This window comes from Podarcis erhardii (assembly GCF_964252035.2).
Source record: "Podarcis erhardii genome assembly, chromosome: 9".
NCBI lineage: Eukaryota > Metazoa > Chordata > Lepidosauria > Squamata > Lacertidae > Podarcis > Podarcis erhardii.
This window is the reverse complement of record NC_138512.1, coordinates 50,173,416-50,196,845: the sequence shown is the minus strand read 5'-3', so window position 1 is coordinate 50,196,845 and position 23,430 is coordinate 50,173,416. Positions and strand designations below refer to the sequence as shown.

The 23,430-nt window shown below is 41.5% G+C and overlaps 1 protein-coding gene and 1 long non-coding RNA gene across 2 annotated transcripts in view; one reads left to right on the top strand and one right to left on the bottom strand.

The window, feature by feature from the left end:
- Positions 1-5,098, bottom strand: part of LOC309350451 — a 685,906-nt gene extending 680,808 nt beyond the window's left edge. The window contains exon 1 of the long non-coding RNA XR_014160385.1: positions 5,016-5,098. This is a non-coding gene — a long non-coding RNA (uncharacterized lncRNA). The remainder of the gene's footprint in view (positions 1-5,015) is intronic.
- Positions 1-23,430, top strand: part of FAT4 (FAT atypical cadherin 4) — a 140,966-nt gene that overhangs the window by 58,691 nt on the left and 58,845 nt on the right. The window contains 3 exon segments of the mRNA XM_081876537.1: positions 16,765-16,896; positions 20,373-20,634; positions 22,268-22,618. Of these exon segments, the coding sequence (XP_081732663.1) occupies positions 16,765-16,896; positions 20,373-20,634; positions 22,268-22,618 (745 nt within the window).

The window sequence follows — 23,430 nt, the reverse complement described above, 5'->3', positions numbered from 1 at the left end:
TCGCTTCCTAAGAACGGGAAATAAATGCAAGTATTTATTTTGATTAAATTAAAAATTCTACTTTTTTCTTGAAACATTTTAACTTTTTTAATGTCGTATTTGAAAACATTTCCATACAGTTGTTGATATAATCATGATTATATATAACATTTAAATATCCTTTTTCTTTCCCCCAAATTTATCTTCTTAATAGTTTATTCATATTTACTGAGGCAGATTAACGGTAGAGGCTCAGCAACAGACATAGAGTCACAGCAGCCTCAAAGTTCAGAACAAATAATAGGAACAGTGGGATTAGCTGGGCCATAAGCAAAAGTCCAAGTTTAAGGAGTCCAAGAAACAAGGCAAAGAGTTCAGAACAGCATAGAAGCAACAGAGTTTTCCCATTGAGTTGACACACCCATCCACCAAGCTTGTAAAGGCGAGGCGAGGCGAGCTTACTTGCAAGGCTGCTGTGCCTTGTGGGAATGTTAAGTATGCAGATTGAGGAGGATGGGTCTGTTTCAGTGATGGAAACACCATCTGGTCCTGAGCGGCTCAGCTGTTACTCCGCCTTCTGACTCTGGTTCCCCCACCCCCAGCAGTTGGCTGAAGCCCACTCTTGACTCCACTGATGTTCTCCTGTTCCTGGGAAGGAAGAGAAAAGGCCAGATTCCTGCCTCCCAATCCACAGCTCCTGGTTTCTGGGAGAAGGGAGTACTTGCCTCTTCTAGTCTCTCTTTCCTGGTCTCAGCTCTTTCCCAATTTCATCCTCCTCTCCCCTCTCTTTGCCTATCACAGCCTGGCATGGATTGTGGAGATATTTCTGGAGTTCATTATTGAAATGCAGGTGGTGTCCAGAAAGCTTATAGTATCTCCAAGGCTATGGATATGGCAGTTGAACTAGGTTTATACTTGAAACGCAGAATGATGCTCTCCTTAACATGCTCACTACTTCTCATTTCATTGTTTCAGCCTTCAAATGCTTCATCCAACCAATTAATTTTTCATCATTCTTCTTTGGTTACAATCCTTGTTTTCCTTCAGAGGTTGACACTGATGAAATTTGTTACTGCTCTACGACGATATCTGCAAAAATCATTAGTGGATATTATATTTCACTGTTAGGATGTCATTTTTACATAATAAGTTTGCTCTGGAAATGAATGGTATGCAAAAAAGGAGAACTAAGCAGTTTCACTGTTTTGCCATGGTCTCCAGAGTGATTAAGTAATGTTGAAGATTTGGAGATTTTGATGGGAATCTAAAATAAAAATAAAAATCTATAAATTAACTCAGATGCTAGCCATATCTCTTTATGATTTAATTGCTCTATTATGGACAATTTTATAGCCTCTACCTTAGTAAGTGAACTTTCGGCACATTCTTCTTGCCATTAATAGGTACCATACAAAGTTACAAAGTTCTTAGCGTGTGTTGTCACAGGGTAGTGTGGAAGAAAATCCTTCTAAGCTAGCAAGGGAGTTGGGTATCCCTTCCCTTCGCTCCTTCCCTCTTTCTCTCTCCCTCTCCATGCCCACACTTATTGGTGGTTTAGTGCTTAAGATCACTGGTGGCTTGAGATCTACCAATGGGTTGTAGACAGATTCATGCTGGATCACAACAGGAGTTCTAGTACTATACATATATGTGGTAAAACAAAATAAGAAATGGGTTCCCAAATGCATGTGTGCTTCTACCTGGTCATTCAACTCCAGCTCCGAGGGCCTCCTGGGGGTTCCCTCACTGTGAGAAATGAAGTTAGAGGGAACCAGGCAGAGGGCCTTCTTGGTGGTGGCACCTGCCCTGTGGAACGCCCTCCCATCAGATGTCAAGGAAATAAACAACTATCTGACTTTTAGAAGACATCTGAAGGCAGCCCTGTTTAGGGAAGTTTTTAATGTTTGATGTTTTATTCCAGGCATAGGCAAACTCTGGCCCTCCAGATGTTTCAGACTACAATTCCCATCATCCATAGCTAACAGGACCAGTGGTCAGGGATGATGGGAATTGTAGTCCCAAACATCTGGAGGGCCGGAGTTAGCCTATGCCTGTTTTATTCTGTTTTTAATCTGTTGGGAGCTGCCCATAGTGTCTGGGGAAACCCAGCCAGATGGGTGGGGTATAAATAAATAAAATGTTATTATTATTATTATTATAACGGGCTCCTTGGTTTGAAGAGGTTGAAGAAAGCCACTGTCCTTGTATGGTCTTTGACAGGAGCTTTTAAGTCCTCTGAGGTTAGGCTACTTTCGAAACCTTTTTTCATCTCTCTCTTCCTTCTCTTAGCCCCCAAAATGACTCATATGCAAAGTCAAAAACTGCTTTGGAAGTTTGGTATCTGCTTTGGTATCTGAAGAAGTGTGCATGCACACGAAAGCCCATACCAAGAACTGACTTAGTTGGTCTTTAAGGTGCTACTGGAAGGAATTTGTTTTGTTTTGGAAGTCTGGATGCCTTTCGCAGAGATAGCCTTGAATCAAGGAAGTGGTCTTCCTTTTATTCCAAGGTTGAAAATATAGGCCTAAACCACTCTAGCTACCCTCTGCCTCTTCTGTAAGAGGTGTAGAGAAGAGAGGTGTTGGCATTTTGCAGATAGTGTTTCAGTTGTGAAGACAATAACAAAGTAACCAGCAAAGACTTTTCCTGCAAACTCAGCAGCCTCATTCTGCATCTTGCAATGATATCTGGCCTTTGGTATGGATTCTGATTATTACTGGGTTTGGCGGGGGGGGGGGGGGGACACTGAATTTTCTTTGTTGGGGCTATTTTTACATCTGTTTAGAAACCAAGTGCTTTCAGAGGAAATGCAATTCATTACATCTTCCCCCCAAAATGTTTACATTAGAGTTCTAATGTAACTCAGTGACTATTTGCAAGCATTTTGCCAAAAGGCTTCCTCTCTGTATTTCTTAGTGTCATTCTAAGTAGGAGAGGTGTTGAAATATGATATTAATTTGTGCTGCACCCCATTGCTACTAGCTGCTACCTGGGATAATTGCTGGTCACCCTATTCATTTGGTTGGTATGGGTATGGGGGGGTGTTAATGACAAACCAGGCTACTTCCAATATCTGAGAAACAGAACAAATATATAATTTTTTTTCCTATTCTTTTTCAAAATGCAATTGAAAATGTGAATAATCTGTTAATGGCTTTTCTTGATTTCTGATGTGGCTATTATTATATTGGCTGTGGCACTTGTTACACTCTTTGCTTATTTCCAGTTCTATAGGGTTTGCTTCTTTAGAGAAAACAACAACAATTGACTGCTGGATGTACAGATTTCACACAAGAAAAGTAGTTGTGAAGAACACAGGTTGAAGCCACTTCAGGATGTATAAAAGGTACCGTATTTTTCGCTCCATAAGACACACTTTTTTCCTCTTAAAATCTAAGGGGAAATGTCTGTGCGTCTTATGGAGTGAATGTGTGGTCCCTGGGGCTGGGGGGGGGGAACCCGGACTTCCCCCGCCAGCCCCTCAAGCTCGGGGAGCAGCGGGAAGGCTCCGCACAGCCTTTCCACTGCTACCCAACCTGCTTTTTGGGGCTGGCGGGGAAAAGTCGGGCTTCCCCTACCGCCAGCCCAGGGAGCAGGTCGAAAGGAACCCGAAGCCTCCAGAGGCTTCGGGTTGCCTTCACTGAAGCCTGGAGAGTGAGAGGGGTCAGTACGCACTGAAGGCAACTGAATGCACCTTGAACGCACTGAATGCACCTTGTTTTAGAGGGGAAGAACAAGAAAAAAAATTCTCCCCCTCTCTGCGCAGCGCCCCTTCAGCAAAGCGGCAGGAGAAATGGAAGGGGCTCCATTTCTCCTGCCGCTTCGCTGAAGGGGCGCTGCACAGAGAGGAGATTTTTTTTTTCTTGTTCTCCCCCTCTAAAACAAGGTGCGTCCTATGGTTGGGTGCGTCCTATAGAGCGATAAATACGGTACATTGGAGTGCCTGGGTCTTTCAGCACTGCATCGCTCTACATGGAATGCCCCTGCAATTGCTGATGGGGGCTTCTGAATAACAACACGTGACCCCATTGTTAAAGCATCTGCATTGGCTGCTACAACTGGGCCAGGTTCAAGGCCCTTGCATTAATTTGCAAAGCCCTGAAGAGCTTAGGTCCAGGGTATATCAGGAGCTGCCAAAATCCTTATATCTCAGCTCAGTCACTGAGATCATCTGTAGAAATGTCACTCACTGGCCATTGCTTGAGGCTCATTTGACAGCAGCAAGTAATAGAGCTTTAATGTTATCAATCCAGCCCTGTGGAATAATACTCTGCCAACAGAAATTCAGTAGGCTTCTTCTGTTTCAACTGCTGAAAACCTTTCTGTTCTGTCAGGTTTATGTGAGCAGTTCAGAATACCTCTTTCCACAACGATTACCTGATTTCTTGTTTAAACTTTTTAGAATATAGTTTTTATTGTAACCTTTTTATATGGTTTTTATTGTATGGTTCTTTGTATAGTTGTTGTGAACCACTTTGGTATTTTTCTGTTGTGAGTTAGCAGTATTTTCCATAAATAAAATAAATCAGCGCAAGTGATCATGCAACACTGCATACATCTAGAGCTAGATCTAGATGTTTGTGAGCAAAGTCTAATGTTCAACATTAAGGAGGGGGACGATGACACTGGATTGTATTCAGAGTGTCCTTTCTGCAAAGGAAAGGACTTCTTCCATTTGTGGAAGGGACAATGGGAAAGGAGAGCTGATTTTGGCCAATTCCCCCTTCTACCTGCAGATCCCTGCATCATCTCTCTAATTGTTCTAGAAGGTTCCTCAATTTTCTGGAACAGTTTTTCAGAAGCTTGTGCAAATGAAAGAAGGAATCAATGAAGATAGTGTTCATCCTTTCTGCAGTGTAAGGGCTTGTGAGTGGAGATAGAATCTGCTCAAATTCTGCTCAAAGTGCCAGTGTAGTGTAGTGGTTAAGAGCGGTGGACTCATAATCTGGGGAACCGGGTTTGCGTCTCCGCTCCTCCACATGCAGCTGCTGGGTGACCTTGGGCTAGTCACACTTCTCTCTCTCAGCCCCACTCACCTCACAGAGTGTTTGTTGTGGGGCAGGAAGGGAAAGGAGAATGTTAGCCGCTTTGAGACTCCTGAAGGGGAGTGAAAGGCGGGATATCAAATCCAAACTCTTCTTCTTCTTCTTCAAATGAATTCTGGACACCAAACTGTGTGCTTGCAGATCAGATTTTGCAGTACAAACCACCCCAGCCTCTTCTATAATGAACATCAGTTTGTGAAATTGGTCTTTTGGGGGGAGGCAGGGGGTGTAACAAGAACCCCACATGCACAGAAGGTGTTTTGGAAAAGCAGGAATATCCATGTCACTCGTTGGACTTTTTGTTGATATCCCAGACTATGGAAGGCAGAGTCAAAAACTGCATGGAAAGAGAAGGCTTCTTTAAAAGGAAAAGCCTGTAAATATGCAAGAAACCATTTTGAAAAAGTATCTCTGTTAAACACTAGAAAGGTCATCCTGGTCAATCTGTTTCATCTGTTTCTTTTCACATCCATTATTGTAAATCTTTAGGAAGCACTTCAGAAGTGTGTAATGGAAATAGCAGAGGAGAAAGGTTCTTTATAGAGGTGTTGCAGTAAGAAGATGAGGGGTAGGGACACAGAGAGAAGTTCTGATGATTCACATCTTGTGTAATGTGGACTCTATAGTCTATCAACTGAGTCCAGTGATATACATACACAAAAGGAACATTTCCAATGGTTTTGACAGCTACCTAGCTTGATAAGATTGATCTAAAATAAATTCCTTTCTGGTCTCAATCTAACAGGCACCACTGAATGCACCAATGGCATGAAGTGACACCTATAAACCTAATTGCTCGTTTATAAATTTACTGTTGGTGACATTTCTGCCCTTAAACTGCAACCTGGCTTCTCCCCCACCTAGAATGGTAATATGCATGCCTCTGAAATCCATGTATTATTAAACAGTGATACATCTCATTTAGTTAAACATAAAGTTGTAAACTATATGATTCCCAAATGTATAAAATTCCAGTATTTTATTCTTAACGTATCCTATGAAAAGGTGCTTGCCAAGCGTTTGTATCAGCCTGGCAGATGGCTAAAACAGATTTTAATGACTGAAGGTAATGCTAGCTGCAGAAAGTTTAATGCAGGCTTAAAGAAAAATCACCAGACTTTTCCGAAGGGAATGACACACTGTCTGTAAGACTAAAGTTCTGAGGCCCGGGTTATTCAGGTGCAAAGTGTAAAATTCACATGGGGATCCTCCTCCCCATTCTGTCCTGTGTTCAGTTAGTAGGGAAGCAAAAACCATTCATATATAACACCCTGAGGCACATCGAGGCATGCAGATCCCATGCAGCACCAATTTCACGACTTGGTAAAATTACCCTTAGGAAGAAAATGCAAGCTACTGAGACCAAGTTCACAAGGACATCCTGTGAATGGTGACCACTGGAGAGCCACTTGAAATGGATGTATATGTTGGCTCTCTGCCCTGGGTGAGTTGGTCATACTCAGACATCACCGCACACAAAACCATTTTCATTTTATTTTTTTGTGTAGCACCGCAAACCACATCAAATGTAGACTTACAAGAGAAATACAGACCACTGTCAGCTGGGACTGGGTCACCACTCAAGAGTAGAACAAGTCAAAAAACTGAGGGCAGCGACCTAGGAGGTCTAGAAGATGAAAATTGCCTTCAGAATCCACATTTTCCAGTATGCTGTAAAATGTGAAGTGTCTACTTCATGGGTAGGCAGACTAAGGCCCGGGGGCTGGATCTGGCCCAATCGCCTTCTAAATCCGGCCCGCGGATGGTCCAGGAATCAGCATGTTTTTTCATGAGTAGAATGTGTGCTTTTATTTAAAATGCATCTCTGGGTTATTTGTGGGGCATAGGAATTCATTCATTTTCCCCAAAAAATATAGTCTGGTCCCCCACAAGTTCTGAGGGACAGTGGACTGGCCTCCTGCTGAAAAAGTTTGCTGACGCCTGGTACTTGCTTTGTGTCTGAGTTGTTTTACTTATACAGATCCCTACTCCCACCTTAATCATCACTGAAAGAATGGGAAAATTGACTTGCACACAAGATCACTCTGAAATCAGTCCAGAATCACTATCATTTCCTGGTTTTGTACTAGCTTTTACAAACACATATCTCCACTATGGATTGAAGGCTGAACTATGAGATCAGTTTCTCTTTCTCCACATTCCTAAGGTTTCGACAGGATTCTTCCACCTTTTTCATCCTGTACAGTGGTACCTCAGGTTAAGTACTTAATTCGTTCTGGAGGTCCGTTCTTAACCTGAAACTGTTCTTAACCTGAAGCACCACTTTAGCTAATGGGGCCTCCAGCTGCCGCCGTGCTGCCGGAGCACAATTTCTGTTCTCATCCTGAAGCAAAGTTCTTAACCTGAAGCACTATTTCTGGGTTAGCAGAGTCTGTAACCTGAAGCGTATGTAACCTGAAGCGTATGTAACCCGAGGTACCACTGTATTTCCATTCCTAGGTGTAGCTGCTCTTATCATGCCTTGAGAGTATGAGTAAGTGTGTTGTGCGTTTGTACAACTGTGAGAATAAGAGAATCAGGCCTCATCTGCACTATTTATTTAAAGCAGCATCATAAACCTGCCATGGCTCCCCCCAGAGAATTCTGGGAACTGTAGTTTGTTAAGGCTGCTGATTCTCTAAGTGGTTTTACAGTCAATCCCTCTTCCAAGGGAACTCTGGAAACTGTAGCTCTGCAGGTAGAATAAGGGTATCACAACAACTCTCAGCACACTTAAAGTGCAGTTCCCAGGATGCTTTGCGGGGGGGGGGAGCAAGCCATGACTGTTTCAAGTGGTATGATACTGCTTCAAATGTACCGTATCTTCCGTCCCATAGGATGCTCCGTCCCATAGGACGCACCTAGTTTTTTTTTGGGGGGGGGGAATAAAGGAAATTTCCCCCCCTTTATTTCCCCCCCAAAAGCAGGTCGGGGAAACCGAACCAGGTCGAGAAACGGCGCTGCGCCTCCCTGCTGTCCCCCGAGCTTGTGGGGCTGGCCGATGTCTGCCTCAGGCGGCAGGCTGCTATCCGCAGTGTGGGGAGCCCTGCGGGGAACTCCTGCAGGGCTCCCCACGCTGCTGATGTCTGTCCGGCGCGCAGGGCGCTCTGCTTCAGGGCGCCCTGCCTGCCGGGCGGCAGGCTGCTATCCGCAGCGTGGGGAGCCCTGCTGAGAACTCCCGCAGGGCTGCCTAGGCTGCGGATGTGTTCCCGAAGCACCGGGTGCTCTGCTTTCAGCGCGCCCGGCGTTCCTGGAAGTAGGCTACTATCCGCAGCCTAGACAACCCTGTGGGAACTCCCGCAGGGCTGCCTAGGCTGTGGATGTCTTCCTGAAGCCTGGAGAGCGAGAGGGGTTGGTGCGCACCGACCCCTCTCGCTCTCCAAGCTTCAGCGAAAGCCTGCATTCGCCCCATAGGACGCACCCAGATTTCCCCTTCATTTTTGGAGGGGAAAAAGTGCGTCCTATAGGGCGAAAAATACGGTATATTGCAGATAGGAATGGAAGTGTGTTGTGTGCATATGTGGTTGCATGTGTGTAAATTTTTGAGGGAATGTGTGTAAATAGTCACACCCACATTGGTACAGAGGTACCTCACATTACAGATGCTTCAGGTCACAGACTCCGCTAACCCAGAAATAGTACCTTGGATTAAGAACTTTGCTTCAGGATGAGAACAGAAATCGTGCAGCGGCACAGCAGCAGCGGGAGGCCCCATTAGCTTAAGTGGTGCTTCAGGTTAAGAACAGTTTCAGGTTAAGAATGGACCTCCAGAACAAATTAAGTTCTTAACCCGAGGTACCACTGTATTTGGCTCTTGGAGGAGTGCCTGTCACCGCAGCCCTCGGTTCTCCTTCATCAAAAAAGTTGCTATCCCTATCTTAAAAGGTCAGCAAATGAATTAATTAAGCTGTAATAGTTTCAAGGAAAGCTAAACAGGGCAATATGATTTCCTTTGAATTTGGGTGAGTGAAAAGGGAGAATGACTTATTTAGTTCCAGCTTTTCAAGCAGCATGGCAAGCGCACAAAGCGCGACTCTTTATTATGTCACCACACACTCAGTGGGCTTTCGAAGGCATTTCTGTGTCAAGAGGAGAGCTAACCACTTCTTGTCCACACTACTGGGCTGTTCTTGCAATTCTTGGCCGACTGCCCAGTTTGTCTGTCATTCATCCTGCGTTTTTTTTCTTCGCCCTTGACAAGGAGTACTCTCAGGCCCCAGGAACACATGCCTCTGACTGCTAGGTGATACGTAGTGATTAATAGAAACAATCATCTTAATTTGTGAAATAAAATCAATTGCTCTATACATGCAGAAGCCCCAGACAAGATGTACGCGAAAAACTTGTCTGCATTGCTGGTTCTTATGAAACTGGGACAGCGCTCAAGATTTATGTTTTGACTTCCCCTTCCAGGCTTGCCCTGGAGTGGCTTAACTCGACACCCCAATAAATCTTTGCACAAACTGATTTGACAGAATATTTAGACTTATAAATGAGTTTGTTTCAATCAGGGGAGCCAGGCTGGGAAACACAAAGTGCATCTTTGTTTGGGAATTCGAGGCAGGAAGTATACATTGGGACAGAGGGCCTTGGATCAATCCATGGCTCTAGTGTTTATTTCATTAGACAATGTATCAGAATTCTCTTTAGCATGCCTGAAAATGTACAGAGGGTGTGTTAGGATTAAGTGGTACAAATAGTGGTATCTAAGTGACTGACTGTGTATACAGTAATGTTTATTCATCTGTTTCCGTGCAGTTTGAAAGGGATAAAATTTATCAGGCACATGCATTTCTTCACCCACTAATAATTTTGTTTCCCATGCCACAGCAGTTAATGAATGTGTGTTTTTGTTTTTTTGGTGTGATGGATTTTTACGCAAGGAGATAAAACACTACAGTCTTTACTAAAAATAGCACTTGCCTGCCATCCATTCCCATGTACAAATAACAGTGGAACTGTTAGTATGCCCCTTCCTAAGCACACTTTGTAAGAATTTGCTTTCAACTCCTTTTTCCTGCTCTTTCGCTGTGGTAGGATATGACAAGTCACAGTTTGGCCAAGTGTGCTCTAAGCTTTTACATCAGAACTGGAGAACCAGTTACCGTGAGTGTTTTTGACTGGCAGAAATGTGCCACTGAACTCCCATTAGGCCTCTTGTTTTCCTGGATGAAAGACAGACTGTGTGAGCGTGTGCAGAAAATAGCCTACTGTACAATGATAAAAGTTATATTCATTGCTTGGCCCGCCTTTGCCTCTAGCCCTGCCTACTGCTGGCACACGGCCCTCAGAAGGTGGCCCAGAAGGGAATATGGCCCTCAAGCTTAAGAAGATTTGTCACCTCTAATGTAGGAGAAGGTGCCCCTCTAGGTCCTTTGACATGAAGCCATTGAGAGCTAAGATAAGCACAAGTACTTTGAATTGAATTTGCAAATGGGCCAGCAGCCAATGCAGTTGTTTCAGAAATGGCAGATATATTCCCTTTGGCTGGTCCCTGCTGTATTTAGACTAACTGAAATTTTGGGGAAGTTTTTAAAGGCAGCTCCACTATGAAGATAGACATTCCCAGAGTGTTAATTTGTTGCAGGAAAAACAACAATGAAGAATCTTGTGGCACCTTTTTGTAAATTAATTACGTCATTTGCTTCTGTGGACTAGAGTCCACTTCATCAGAGGCATGTTGTTATTTCGTGTGTGTGTGTGTTTGTTGATCACAGTTTATAACCCACTTCCAACAAACCATGCACATATACTTGTAAACTAAGGATGTCATTTCATTCAGCTATTGAGCTGGACTCAGCTTTCGTTGGCTAATTTGTTAGTTTTGAAAGATGTCACGATACCCTTTGTTGAGATGTTGTTTGTGCTGGTGAAAAGAATGACTTGAGATGTGATTAGTTTCTTTGGGGCAAAAGAGAAGCTTATTTGAATATCTTATGGGATGTGACAGATTAATGTACGTGGTGAGGAAGAGAGCAAAAAGAATTCTCAAAATCAGTTGCCCACCATCACACTAGTTTCCTCTGTGTTTTATTTTTAACGAAATGGTAGTGTGCAAATAAATATAAATATGGAATAAGGCATCGGGTGGCCTCTTTCTTCTTAGATCATATTCCTTCCGTAGCTCTCTGATGGGATATATGCACAAGGACACAGTGGTTAGTAGAAAGGATTATCAAATAGATGCTTGCCTTGCCAATGCAAACTATAATTGCCACATATAAGCTGGCTCAGCATTTTTGTGGCCTGCCTGTTTCCTTTCTTTTGCTAGGCAGTTAAAAAGATGTTGGAGGAAAAGAGTAGAAACAATGCTTTTTTTTTCCCTATGGAGAGGATCTTTTCACCCTAAAATACTTGCCAATTAGAAAAGAAATAAATCATTTTAAAATTGTTGTTGTCATTTAGTCGTGACTGACTCTTCGTGGCCCCATGGACCAGAGCATGCCAGGCACTCCTGTCTTCCACTGCCTCCCGCAGTTTGGTCAAACTCAAGCTGGTAGCTTCGAGAACACTATCCAACCATCTCGTCCTCTGTCGTCCCCTTCTCCTTGTGCCCTCCATCTTTCCCAGCATCAGGGTCTTTTCCAGGGAGTCTTCTCTTCCCATGAGGTGGCCAAAGTATTGCAGCCTCAGCTTCAGGATCTGTTCTTCCAGTGAGCACTCAGGGCTGATTTCCTTCAGAATGGATAGGTTTGATCTTCTTGCAGTCCATAGGACTTTCAAGAGTCTCCTCCAGCACCATAATTCAAAAGCATCCATTCTTCGGCGATCAGCCTTCTTGTAGCCCTGTTCTTCTATTGCAGCATAAACAACAAAGAGTCTTGTGTCATGTTAAAGAATAACAGCAGAACCTTTTGTAGACTGCAGACCATCTCATGAGATGCATGAAGTGTTCTCCTGAATTGCAGGCTTATATATTGCAGACACATGGTTGAAATTACTAACAGTAAGGTCAGAGGCAAACAAAATGCAGCAAAAGTACAGGCAGTGATAACTGTGGTCATTCACAATAGAGTTGTTGATAACACAGACATCCTGGCATTGGTAAGTCAATAAACAAATACAGAGTGAGATAAAACCCTTTGTCTTGATTTGTTCTGTAAGTGATAGCATTGAACTTCTTGATGTAATTCAACATATTTCAGGCTCCTTTTGAAGTTCCTGTGTCCTGTGTTCCAGCATAGCCACCTTAAGGTCAGCCACAGGGTAGCCAGGGAGACAGAAATGTTCTCCCACTGCTTTTTGAATAGTGCCATTTCTGATGTCTGATTGGTGTCCATTTATTCTTTTGCATGGAGATTGGCCAGTTTGCCCTATGTAGAAAGGCATTGCTGGCAGATAATGTCTTATATCTCATTGGAAGATGGGCAAATGCATGAACCCCATATGTTGTATATGACATTATTAGGTCCTGTAATAGTGTTGCCAGGGTAGGCAGGAGGACAGAGTTGACATCTGCCTTTGCTGCAGCGTCTAGTCTTTGTGTCTATATCTTTGTTATTTGGCCATGTGTTGCTGGCCAATAGCTGTTTTGGGTTGGGAGGTTGTCAATAAGCAAGAACAGTCCTACCACCTAAGGCCTGGCATAGGAAAGTGTCATTATTCAGGCTGAGCTATTGATCGTTGATGATATAGGTGTCAGTTGTTTCAGCTGTATGTGACAAGGGGTCTGTCATTTTTCCTCTTCCACATTTCTCCTGTAGCAGACTATTACTGAGTACCAGCCTGGCCTTGCTGGTCTTTTCCCCCCAGCAAACTAAAATGCTAGAGTGATTGCAATTCAGCACACTAAAATACTAGAATAATAGCAATTCATTATTTGAAGTCCCGTTCCAAAGATATCCTCACAATTAACAATACATACTAATAAATGGAGGAAGCCCTACTTCTGCATGCACTATGCACACCTTTAAATTCCCCGCTGTGTGGTTGCTGTTTGTTTTCTAGGGCCACAAACACTACAACACACTACAACATAGTTTTGTTGGTTGCCAACAGGCCCCCAAAATCGACAGCTTGACAGTTAAAACAGGCACATGCAGGAGTGTAAATCCGAGGAGGAAAAAAGGTTGTGTCATTGTGGAAAAGAAAACAATAATGTGTGTTTTCTGGGGAAACTGAGGGATGCAATTTATATTCTCAAAAGATGAATTACGTTAGTGTCGTCAAAATTTAATGACTATTTTGTATGTTTGTAATGCAGGGGTCTTAGGCTTCTTTGTGTTGTCTGAGAAGGTAACACAACTCTCACATTAATATTATGCAGTGTTTTAATGTTAGATTCCAAGTGCTAAAATATCTGCAACAAACATTCAAAAAACGAAGCCATTCACGTCTTTAAATTTTGTTTTGTTTGTTTTCAAATAAACTTGCCATGTTCCTGAGTTTAAGTTGGGACTTCAGCATCTAATATTACTGTTGTATTTTATGGAGTACACAGAGTTTTCAGAATAACTTACACAACCATCTTTTATTTCTTCCTTCCCTTCCTTTTCATCATTCCAAATGCTAGTTATAGAGCCTCTCCTTCCATTAATCCTCTGTGTGCTTCATTAATTTTCAGCATTTGTTCTCCCTGGTAACATAGCATCTTATGCAGGTTGCACAGCTACCTTAAAACAATAGCTAGATAGATGTTTACAAAGGACAGCTGCCAGTTGCACATTGTGAATTTGGGTTCTGGTGGTAAAATGTCAGCTTGTAGCTGAAACACAAGCTGTGTGTGATATATATGGTATTAATAAATAAACTGCAGAGCTTTGCAGCTGCAGTACCTTGAAACGGGATCTGGTGAAATGTAATAGGTTTGGTAGCACGACTGCTTGCTCTAGCTGTGCTCGTTTAAGGGCCAAGACTTGATTGGCAGCTGTGGCATATAGCAGTCATTCATCTTTGCTTTTCTAATGACCTTAGAATGGTTGTTGTCGATGTGTTAAAATTAATTATTACAACGCTGCAGCGTTTTTCTTCTCTCCCCGCCCCACCCCCCGTCCACCCTCAGCAAACCTCTTGGGCGCTTTAATTCTTTGAAAATTAAACTCTTAAGCTGTTTAATTCTAGAGTTTGTGCTTGGGATGCTGTATCAGCAATGTGTATGCTAATTCTTATGTTCAGAAGCTTTAAAATGCAGCTACAGAAAACTCCAGGTGCAAATTTGGCATAGGAAGGACAGGCTTGAGGAGACCATGATTTACATCTTTGTAATTAGTTCGTGCTCAGTTCATTTACTCTCAGAGAAAGGGATTTTCCATGCCTTCTTCTAAAACGGATTAGTCCCAGATGATATCATTAGAAGGTCCTTCATGGAGTTGGCATCTGGAAGACTTTGTTTTGTGATGGGGTTGGGTAGAGAGGGAGAGGGTTGAACTGCAGGTGAACTAGGAATGTGAACAGCCTGTAGGAAGTGCTGCTATTGAGCAGTCGGTAGAGGTGCAAGGAAATGTGTATAAGGGAGTGTCTATTAATATGTACCTCATAATAGAGTTAATGGCCAAGTGGAGGGCAGTCACTCACCTTACATGTGTATCTAGGCCATACATATTTGGTATTGTAGCTTCTATCATGGGAAGGTACAACCTGAGAGAGATACAACATGGGCCAAGTTAGTTCCAGCAGCTCAGCTCCATACACGTACCTCTGAGGCCCTTCGTGGGAGCTGTTGGCAACTGCCAACCAGAGAAGGTCTACCTCCATCACAAGCTGAGTGAGTTCAAGCTGCTTGGCCCTGTTCAGAAGTGATCCAGCGGACTCTGCTGCCTTGTAGGCACAGGCTGAAGAGTGACACCAGAAAAGACCAAGGATGAAAAAAGGAAATGCCACCTGAATTATCCTGGCACCAGAGGAACACCATGATTTCTGTTATTGATTTTTATTATGTGAATCTTTTGTAAGCCACCTTGAAAGCTTCTCAGGGCTATAAAGCAGGTTATAAGCATTCAAACTAAACATCCAAAACATAAACAGGTGGGGTATTTATAAAATCATACTTCCTGCCTTCATATATTTTGATATATAGCACATACCATACATTTAAAGCATTGTTATATGACTTTAAACAGTTTTGGCCTCTCCCAAAGAACCGTGGAGACTGTAGTTTGTTAAGGGTGCTGAGATTTATTCGGAGACTCCTCTTCCCACCATAGAGTGACTGGATGGCATGAGAGATATTAAACTACTCTGTCAAGTGTATGAGGGGAATACACTTAACAACTCTCAACACCCTTAAGAAACTTCCCAGGATTCTTTGGGGAAACCATGAGCCATAAATTTCAAAGTTGTATAATAGTGCTTTAATTGTAGAATTTGTATAGTTTAATTGTATAGTTTGCACTGTATTAGAGAAGAGTTCGGGCAAGCATCACATAATTTATTTTTCCACTGAGCTTCTTTCTATTCATTAAATTCTTGCTACCCTCATTCGGTTGAGATTTGATTTAATTCTCCATTTCAAAAATAAATAAATGCCAAAATGTGTTGGATTTTGGCTTTCCTGATCAAAGAAGCCGGGTATTGTAATGCATTGTTCATATCCCCCAAAGAGTGGGAGATATGCAAATTTGTTGGACAAACAACACAAGTTTCAAAAAGATATTTGTGCTGGTTTTTATACTTGGATTATTCCCATCCATGTTTCTGAAACCAGAACTCTCTTGTCAACAGTGATGAAGTGGGTTGCTGAAGTACAATGACGTTTCTGTCTGTCAATCCGCTTATCTCTTTTGACTTTTAAGTTGCCCCTCGCTCTTCCCTCCCCCCCTTTTCCAGCCCTGCTAAACAATCAGCTATCTAATGTTTGCTGAAGGCAGCTCTGCCCCCCAACTATGCCATTATCTTCTTGGTGGTCTTCACGTTTTGGTGACCACTTATTGGTCCAGGCCTTCTGGGAATCCTTTGCTTTCACTATAGATAGAAACCATCTGTTGCCTGTCTTTTCTTTATTGGGAGATTATTAGTATGTGTCTACCTAGCAGTGGAACTCTAAGCTCTTGGCTTTTTAAATGCAGCCTCGGCAAGCCCATGAGAACTAAACAATCTTGCTTACACAAGAGAAGGAGTAAACAGCTTTGGCAAATAATTTCAGATGCTGCCATTAGTGTTTGTAAAAGATATAAACAGAACTTGTGAAAAATAAAATGTGTTTGGGTTTAAGCATGGAAAGAGAGAGGGGGAGATCCAGAGAGATGTTACAACAACTTGCTTCCAATATTGACTTTTTTTAAAAAAAAACCAACCCTAACTCTCTCATACAAAGAAGGGCAAATCAGAACTCTTTTTTAATGCTAAAAGTTGCACTCTTTCTTTCTGGCTGTTGGACATGCCAATATGTAAACATTTCAGGGAGAATTTTACACCACCTCATCTTTATGTCAAGCAGCATTTAATGGTTGAATGATCCCATGCCCCGGGTCTTGGCAGCTATCCTCTGGGGTCCAACTTTTAGGGATTACATTGACAGTCAGTCAGTGGACCATGTCCAACGTAAACTAGACTAGGACCATTTAAAATCAGTTACTATCAACAAGTCAAATTAGCTTTATGTAGGTTACAGGCTTTTTCTCAGAAGATTTCAAAACAATGTGGAATTTTAACCATCATGGGACTTTTTCTCTCGTTTGTGTTTTCAGAAAAGTTCCTGAAACATCAGATTGCGCACTGCTTACCTGATTCAATGTAAAGTTAAGCAACTTGCACTACTTATATTTAATAAATGAATCACGAGCTTTCCCCCTTTCCTTCCTAGGTGGAAATAACTCTTCAAGATGTCAATGACAACCCACCAGTGTTCCCTACAGATATGCTTGATCTGACTGTAGAAGAAAATATCGGAGATGGTTCTAAAATAATGCAGCTGACAGCTATGGATGCTGACGAGGTAGGATATTGTTGCTTCTTTGAAGGGTAGCAGGACACTTATGTCACAACAATGTTGTTAGGCATAGATTTCCAGCCTTGTTTCTACTCCACCCACTGATTTTTGCCTGGAAGACGGTGGCGTGGAGTGGAAAAATGCAAGTGTTTAATTTTTTTCTGTGAGTTGAGACTGCCCATTCTATCCCTGCGCGCCTGATTCCAGGATTTTTCAGAACCCCATGTGGTCTCTTGTTCTCAGAGACTCCCCTAGTGGGGACCTTACTTAAATTAATTTGATTGCCCTCATCCATCACAGAACATTGCTTGCTTTGCTTTATTTAACATACAATGTTTTCTCTCCTGTGTGTCTGTCCTCTACTTCCTATTTTCTAGTCTCTCGTCTTGCCTATCTTTCATCCATCCCCTCTCTTCCTTTTGTTTTTGGTTTTCCTGTTTTCCTGCTCCTTCTTTCTGCTGGGAGATGGTTCAAACTCTCCCACATGACAGGCTTTTAACAGTTGCCGGATGCCCCCTCCCTCTTCTCAACATGTGGCACACCTGAACAGCTCCTCTTCTGGTCCCAAGAGAGCCAGTGTGGTGTAGTGGTTAAGAGCGGTAGACTCGTAATCTGGTGAACCGGGTTCGTGTCTCTGCTCCTCCACATGCAGCTGCTGGGTGACCTTGGGCTAGTCACACTTCTTTGAAGTCTCTCAGCCCCACTCACCTCACAGAGTGTTTGTCATGGGGAAGGAAGGGAAAGGAGAATGTTAGCCGCTTTGAGACTCCTTAGGGTAGTGATAAAGCAGGATATCAAATCCAAACTCTTCTTCTACATACTGGGGGCCGCACAGAGACCAACCCCACTTGCCACAGCCCCCTCAAATAGATTCATGACATTTTGCAGAAATGTGTGAGGTGGCAGATTCCTAAACATTGGAGAGCCACATGGGGGGTTTAAGGCACCATACACCACTGTACACATTTCTTCCTTTTCTCTGTGTCTGCCTTGCATGGCATGATTTCATTTTTTTATATTGCTTGCCCTCTTCAGACATTGTCTCCTCATGTTCATTTTCGACACAGGATCTGAGTGCTGCATCTTGATGTTCATACCAGTAGCTTGACCACCTATAGTGCACATACATTCGTTTGCAATAAGGTTTCTACACGTCCCAGAGTTCCAAATCGTATGGAAATCTTCATGCGTCCAGTTGTATCTGTGAAAGCTATGTCACAGCAGTCATTTATGTTAATTGCATAGTCACCAGTGGCAGGGCTAGCCAGCATGTCCAAAGTTGAGTAATTTGACAGTTATTAATGCCTGAAGGAAATTTCTGTCACTGTGTCTATCTCCAAGAAAGCCTCTAAGCTTCAGTAGAGTGTTAGAAATCCATGACATACAAAAACCTCTACTTGAACATGTGACATGTTTTAAAAAGTGTGCATGCCAAATGACAAGACTAGGTTAAGGCTTCTTTGAAACCCATTCCCTAAACGTGTAAAAGAGTGTTTCATATGACAGAATTTGATTGCTGCATTTGGCTAATATTCAACTTAATGGGATCAAGGTGGTCACTGTTTTGCAATCTGCACAGAAGGTGTAACATTTTCTCTAGTGCCATGGGATGAATATTAATGATAGCTATGATATCTCACAGCACAGTACTACTTTACTTCAAAAGTGTTGACAGGAAGTTACTAGATTTTCTTCTTACTTGCCTAATTTATAGGATTTGCTCCTTCCGCACAGCAGCAGTTATGGTAGAAGAGTCTATAGCTGAGTCACATTGTTGTAAAAATGAAGTATCACACTTGGATGATAAAGAATGTAACACTTGAGTAATATAAGATTATTATTGAAAGAATTTGTTCAAACATTTTAATTATACTTTTACGAGTAAGTGTTCTACACACTGCACAGACATTGAGTATGAAAGTAATACTGTGGAATGTATCCCCTGAGTAGGCAAGGAAGTAAGACTACAGTGAATTTTTGTTCACAGAAATGTGGAGGCAAAAGAAGGGTTTTCAGAGTCAAAGATTTCTCAAACCCCTTGCTTCTCTTTTTATGTGTCATCTCCTGCCTTTTCACAACTACTGCACAGTGCATTTTTAAAAAACAATTTCTTCGTGAGAGAACTGCAGTCTATCAGGAATCATATAGAAAATGTTACTTATCCACACATCCAGTTACATTGGTCAACATAACACAGTCAATCACAGTAAAAACTAGACGCACTATCTCACTCTGATGAGGCTTGATGATATCATCACATTGACAAATTTGCTTGACTACATGGCTTTGAAGTCCATTCAGAGTGAGAGCAGTGCTCCCTGCCATACCATTGAACAGATAAACATTTTGTTTGTTTTCATAGTATTGTGAATCACCAGAATGAGGAAGTGTGTTTTACAAGACAATGTTCAGTATGAAACACCACCTTCTGCTTCATATCAGCCATCCAAAAAAGTTCATATGCGTATACGATTTCCTCAAGACTTAGCTCAGCTCTGACCTGTCCTACCCCAGCTAGGCTCCAGGTTCCCCCAAAAGCAAGCTGCAGCTATAGCATCATCATCATCATCATCATCATCATCATCACTTTTAATTTGTATACCGTCTTTCTATTTTACAATACCCAAGGTGGTTTACAAGCTGAAGAAACAAAGAATGTACACCATATAACAATCTAATCCAATACAAAAATGTGATAATAAAACATAACTTTAAAATAGGCAACTTATATCAAATAAAGTAATATTCAACAATCTGTTAGAATAGTATAGACTAATATTAAATACCAGCATATAAAAATTAAACAGAAATCAACTCTTAACAATTAAAAAAAATTCTAAACTATAATCAATAAAACAACGGCAAGTCACAGTGCATAAAATAATACAATGCAAATTGAGAAGCAGAGACTGGAGGGTGGGGCAATGCAGGTGGAAGAAAGCCTTGCCTGGTGAAGTCTCTCCCCTCACAGTTCTTCCTTAACCAGCATCTCTTAACCAGGTGCTATAGTGGAGTAGGGGTGAAGAACTGGCTCCCCCAGTTAAGGATCCTGAATCCTGGAATCAGAAGGGCTGCCCACCAGTCAGTCACCTGACAACACAACATCACATGGCCCATTTTTGCAGAGTGCTGGGTACAGAAGGGGTACAGCAGTATCTTTCTCTTTTATATGATCAGTGCCAGTTCAAGTAAATACATCAGGAATGACAGATTGGTGCAAAAAATGTTTATTTGGCAAGGGAATCTTTTCTGTCGGGGAGTCTTGAGGAACATTATAGGGAGATTCCAATCTTAGCTCTTCGTACTCTAACTTTTCTGTTTACTTTTTAATATAAAAGTGATATGATCATTCCAAATCCATGGTTTACTTACTTACTTACTTACTTGAAAATTTCTTTAAAATTCTTAGAATCAGTGCAAAAGCTTGCCGTTAATTTGGATGAAAATATAATGCACTTTGACCTTTTCTTGTCACTGTTTAGGGTGCAAATGCTCTGGTAACTTACACCATCATCAGTGGTGCAGATGACAGCTTCCATATCGATCCAGAATCGGGAGAGTTGATAGCCACCAAGCGTTTGGACCGAGAACGCCGTTCTAAATATTCTCTGCTAGTTCGTGCTGATGATGGCCTGCAGTCTTCAGATATGAGGATAAACATTACTATTAGTGATGTTAATGATCATATACCCAAGTTCTCCAAACCTTGCTATTCCTTTGACATACCAGAAGATACCACTCCAGGTGAATAGTAGATGTCATTACTGTCCTTATCATTCCTGCTTCCTCGTGCTTTTAACAGCTGTAATAACTCAGACTTCTTTGGAAATATTATGTTCTTGTGTGGATTCAGCAAATTCAATACCAGTTAAATAATGAACGACATTAAAAGGGCCAGGTATCTAGGCTTAACTGATTTGTGCATCAATTCTCTGCTTATGTTTTTGTTTACTGCACACTATGGACTTGGCTGCCCTTGTTCCATAAAACTCTTAAATTGCTACTACAATTACTACAATTTGAGGTTGTCACTCTCAGAAGAGATAGGCAAATATATGCACATTATTATCCAAAAGTTAGCTTGAACTAGCCCAGCTCTCTCTTTTCCAAGCTTGTACAGGTGGAGTAGCGAGAATAAGTTCACTAGATTCCCTCTGTTTCTTTTTCTTTTTTAAAAAAAATATCATTCTTTGACTGGCATAAGAACAGAATTTAGAATGAGTGAAAACACATTCGATATCTGAAGCACTATATAATATTCTGTTTCAAGTATGAAGTGAAATTCAAAACCAGCAAGTATAGGGATTAGCTGCTGACCATATCTCGCTACGTATCAGGAGTTCTTGACACACCTATGCATAAGAGGCTGCGAAAGGAGGTTATGTTATCTCTTTGGAAAAGTTATAAATGTGAAATTATACTCTCAGAGGTCTATGAGGGAATAGGGTAGTACACCATATTGAAACATGGAGTTTTACTGGACTTAACTTGAACACCATTTTCCCATTAAGAACATAACTGTATCATGCTTTTTTCCAAGGAGGGAAAAAAAGTTCAACTTCAGTTAAAATTTTGCTGGGCAGAAATTTTGGTTTGAATATATATTCAGTGGCTTTGTTGTCGCATAACACTAAACTGGATTACTAAAACATTACCCTTCCAACTCTACAGTTCTACGATTCTTTGACATAGTAAGGGTTGCTGGCAGTGAACAAACTATAGTTAAGCTGCTGTGCAGAGTTCACAAATCACACCAAGGCTTAATGTGCTGTGTAAACCTTGCCTAGTGGTTTAACAAGGATTTGTTTCCTACCAGCAAACCACAAACTGAAACAATGGTTAGTTGTTAGCTACAAACCATGATTTGTTTTAACTATGGTTTGGCATTATGTGTGATATCAGTACTTTTCCTTAACCATGGTTTGTTTGACCACCCCAGCCCAGAAGCTCACCAAACTAAAAAAAGCTATGAGGCAAGAGCAGCTGGAAAAGAAAGAAATTTATGGAAAAACAAACTGTGGCTTGTTTGATCATTTGTGGAACAACTTGTAGAAAACTCGCCATTTGTTGAAGAAACCATGGCTCAGTGTTATGTATGAACCAGGCCAGGGTATATTTTGAGTGTATATTTTCTTCCCCCTCCCCCACAGGCTTTTTTTATAAAAAAATAAGGTGATCATGTGTCCAACTTTGTGGATTTGATTCTTTACAATTCCTGTTAAACTGATGAGTAGGATACAAATGCTCTTAAATAAACTATCATTTAAATACTGTTCATGGCTATGATGACACACACTTATAATAATGGATAGCAGGACACATATTTTCTCTTGACATGAACCATTTTGGTTTTTCCACCCTCCTAATTCATCTCTAGGGTTTTTAGTGGCAGCCATCTTAGCCACAGATGAAGATTCAGGTGTGAATGGAGAAATCACGTACACTGTGAGTGAAGACGATGGAGATGGAACATTTTTCCTCAACCCAGTCACTGGAGTTTTTAACTTAACTTGTATGTTGGACTATGAAGTGCAGCAATATTACATTCTTTCAGTTCGTGCGGAAGATGGTGGTGGGCAATCCTCCACTGTGAGGGCTTATTTCAACATACTCGATGTAAATGATAATTCACCAGTATTCAGCATGGCGTCATATAGCACATCTTTGATGGAGAACCAACCTCCAGGATCTACTATCCTTATTTTCAATGTTACTGATGCAGATGATGGTATGTATTTTCCCATTTTTAAAATGTATGCATTTGGGAGTATATTTGCACATTTATTCTTTTTGATTATTATTTATTATTTATGCATTTTCCATTTTTTCCTGTTTGCACATCATAATTCACCATCAAACATAGCTTCTATAGCAACCTCCCAACCTAGCCTTCCATGGCATTCTGGGTTGTCCTAACGATGCTGCATATTAGTTTAATAATCCACCCTACTTCCCCCCTTTTTATCCCTCATTGTATTTAACTGTTGTTCATAGGATTGCCCCTACTTGTAGATTAATTTTGGTATCGTTGTTTTTTTTAAAAAAATGCCCTTTGTCTTTTTTCCCTGATCCCTTAATTTGCACATTTAATTTTGCACCTTACTACCATATGAGTATTATCTCTCATAAGGGGTCAAAGAACAGCAATTATTATAAAGTTATAAATAAATATATTACAAAACTTATAATCAACATCACCCTTAGTAGCATCTGAAATAAATATCAAATAGTTTTGTTTCACTCACTAAGTAAATGGTAAATGAGGATAGATGAAACATTTTGAGGATTCAGTCTGCAATCCTATACGTAGTTACCTAAGATTAAATCCCACTGAACTCATTACATTTGTAGATACACCTAGACCATAATGTCAATCAGAGCATTGATTTAAAAATGCTAGCCTGATCGGTTTCCATTCCAAATAAGAACATAAGAAGAGCCTTCTGGCTCATCGGGTCCAACATCCTGTTCTCATAGTGGCCAACCACCTGTGTAGAGAAATTCTGCAAGCTGGACCTGAGCATAACCGCATTCTCCTCT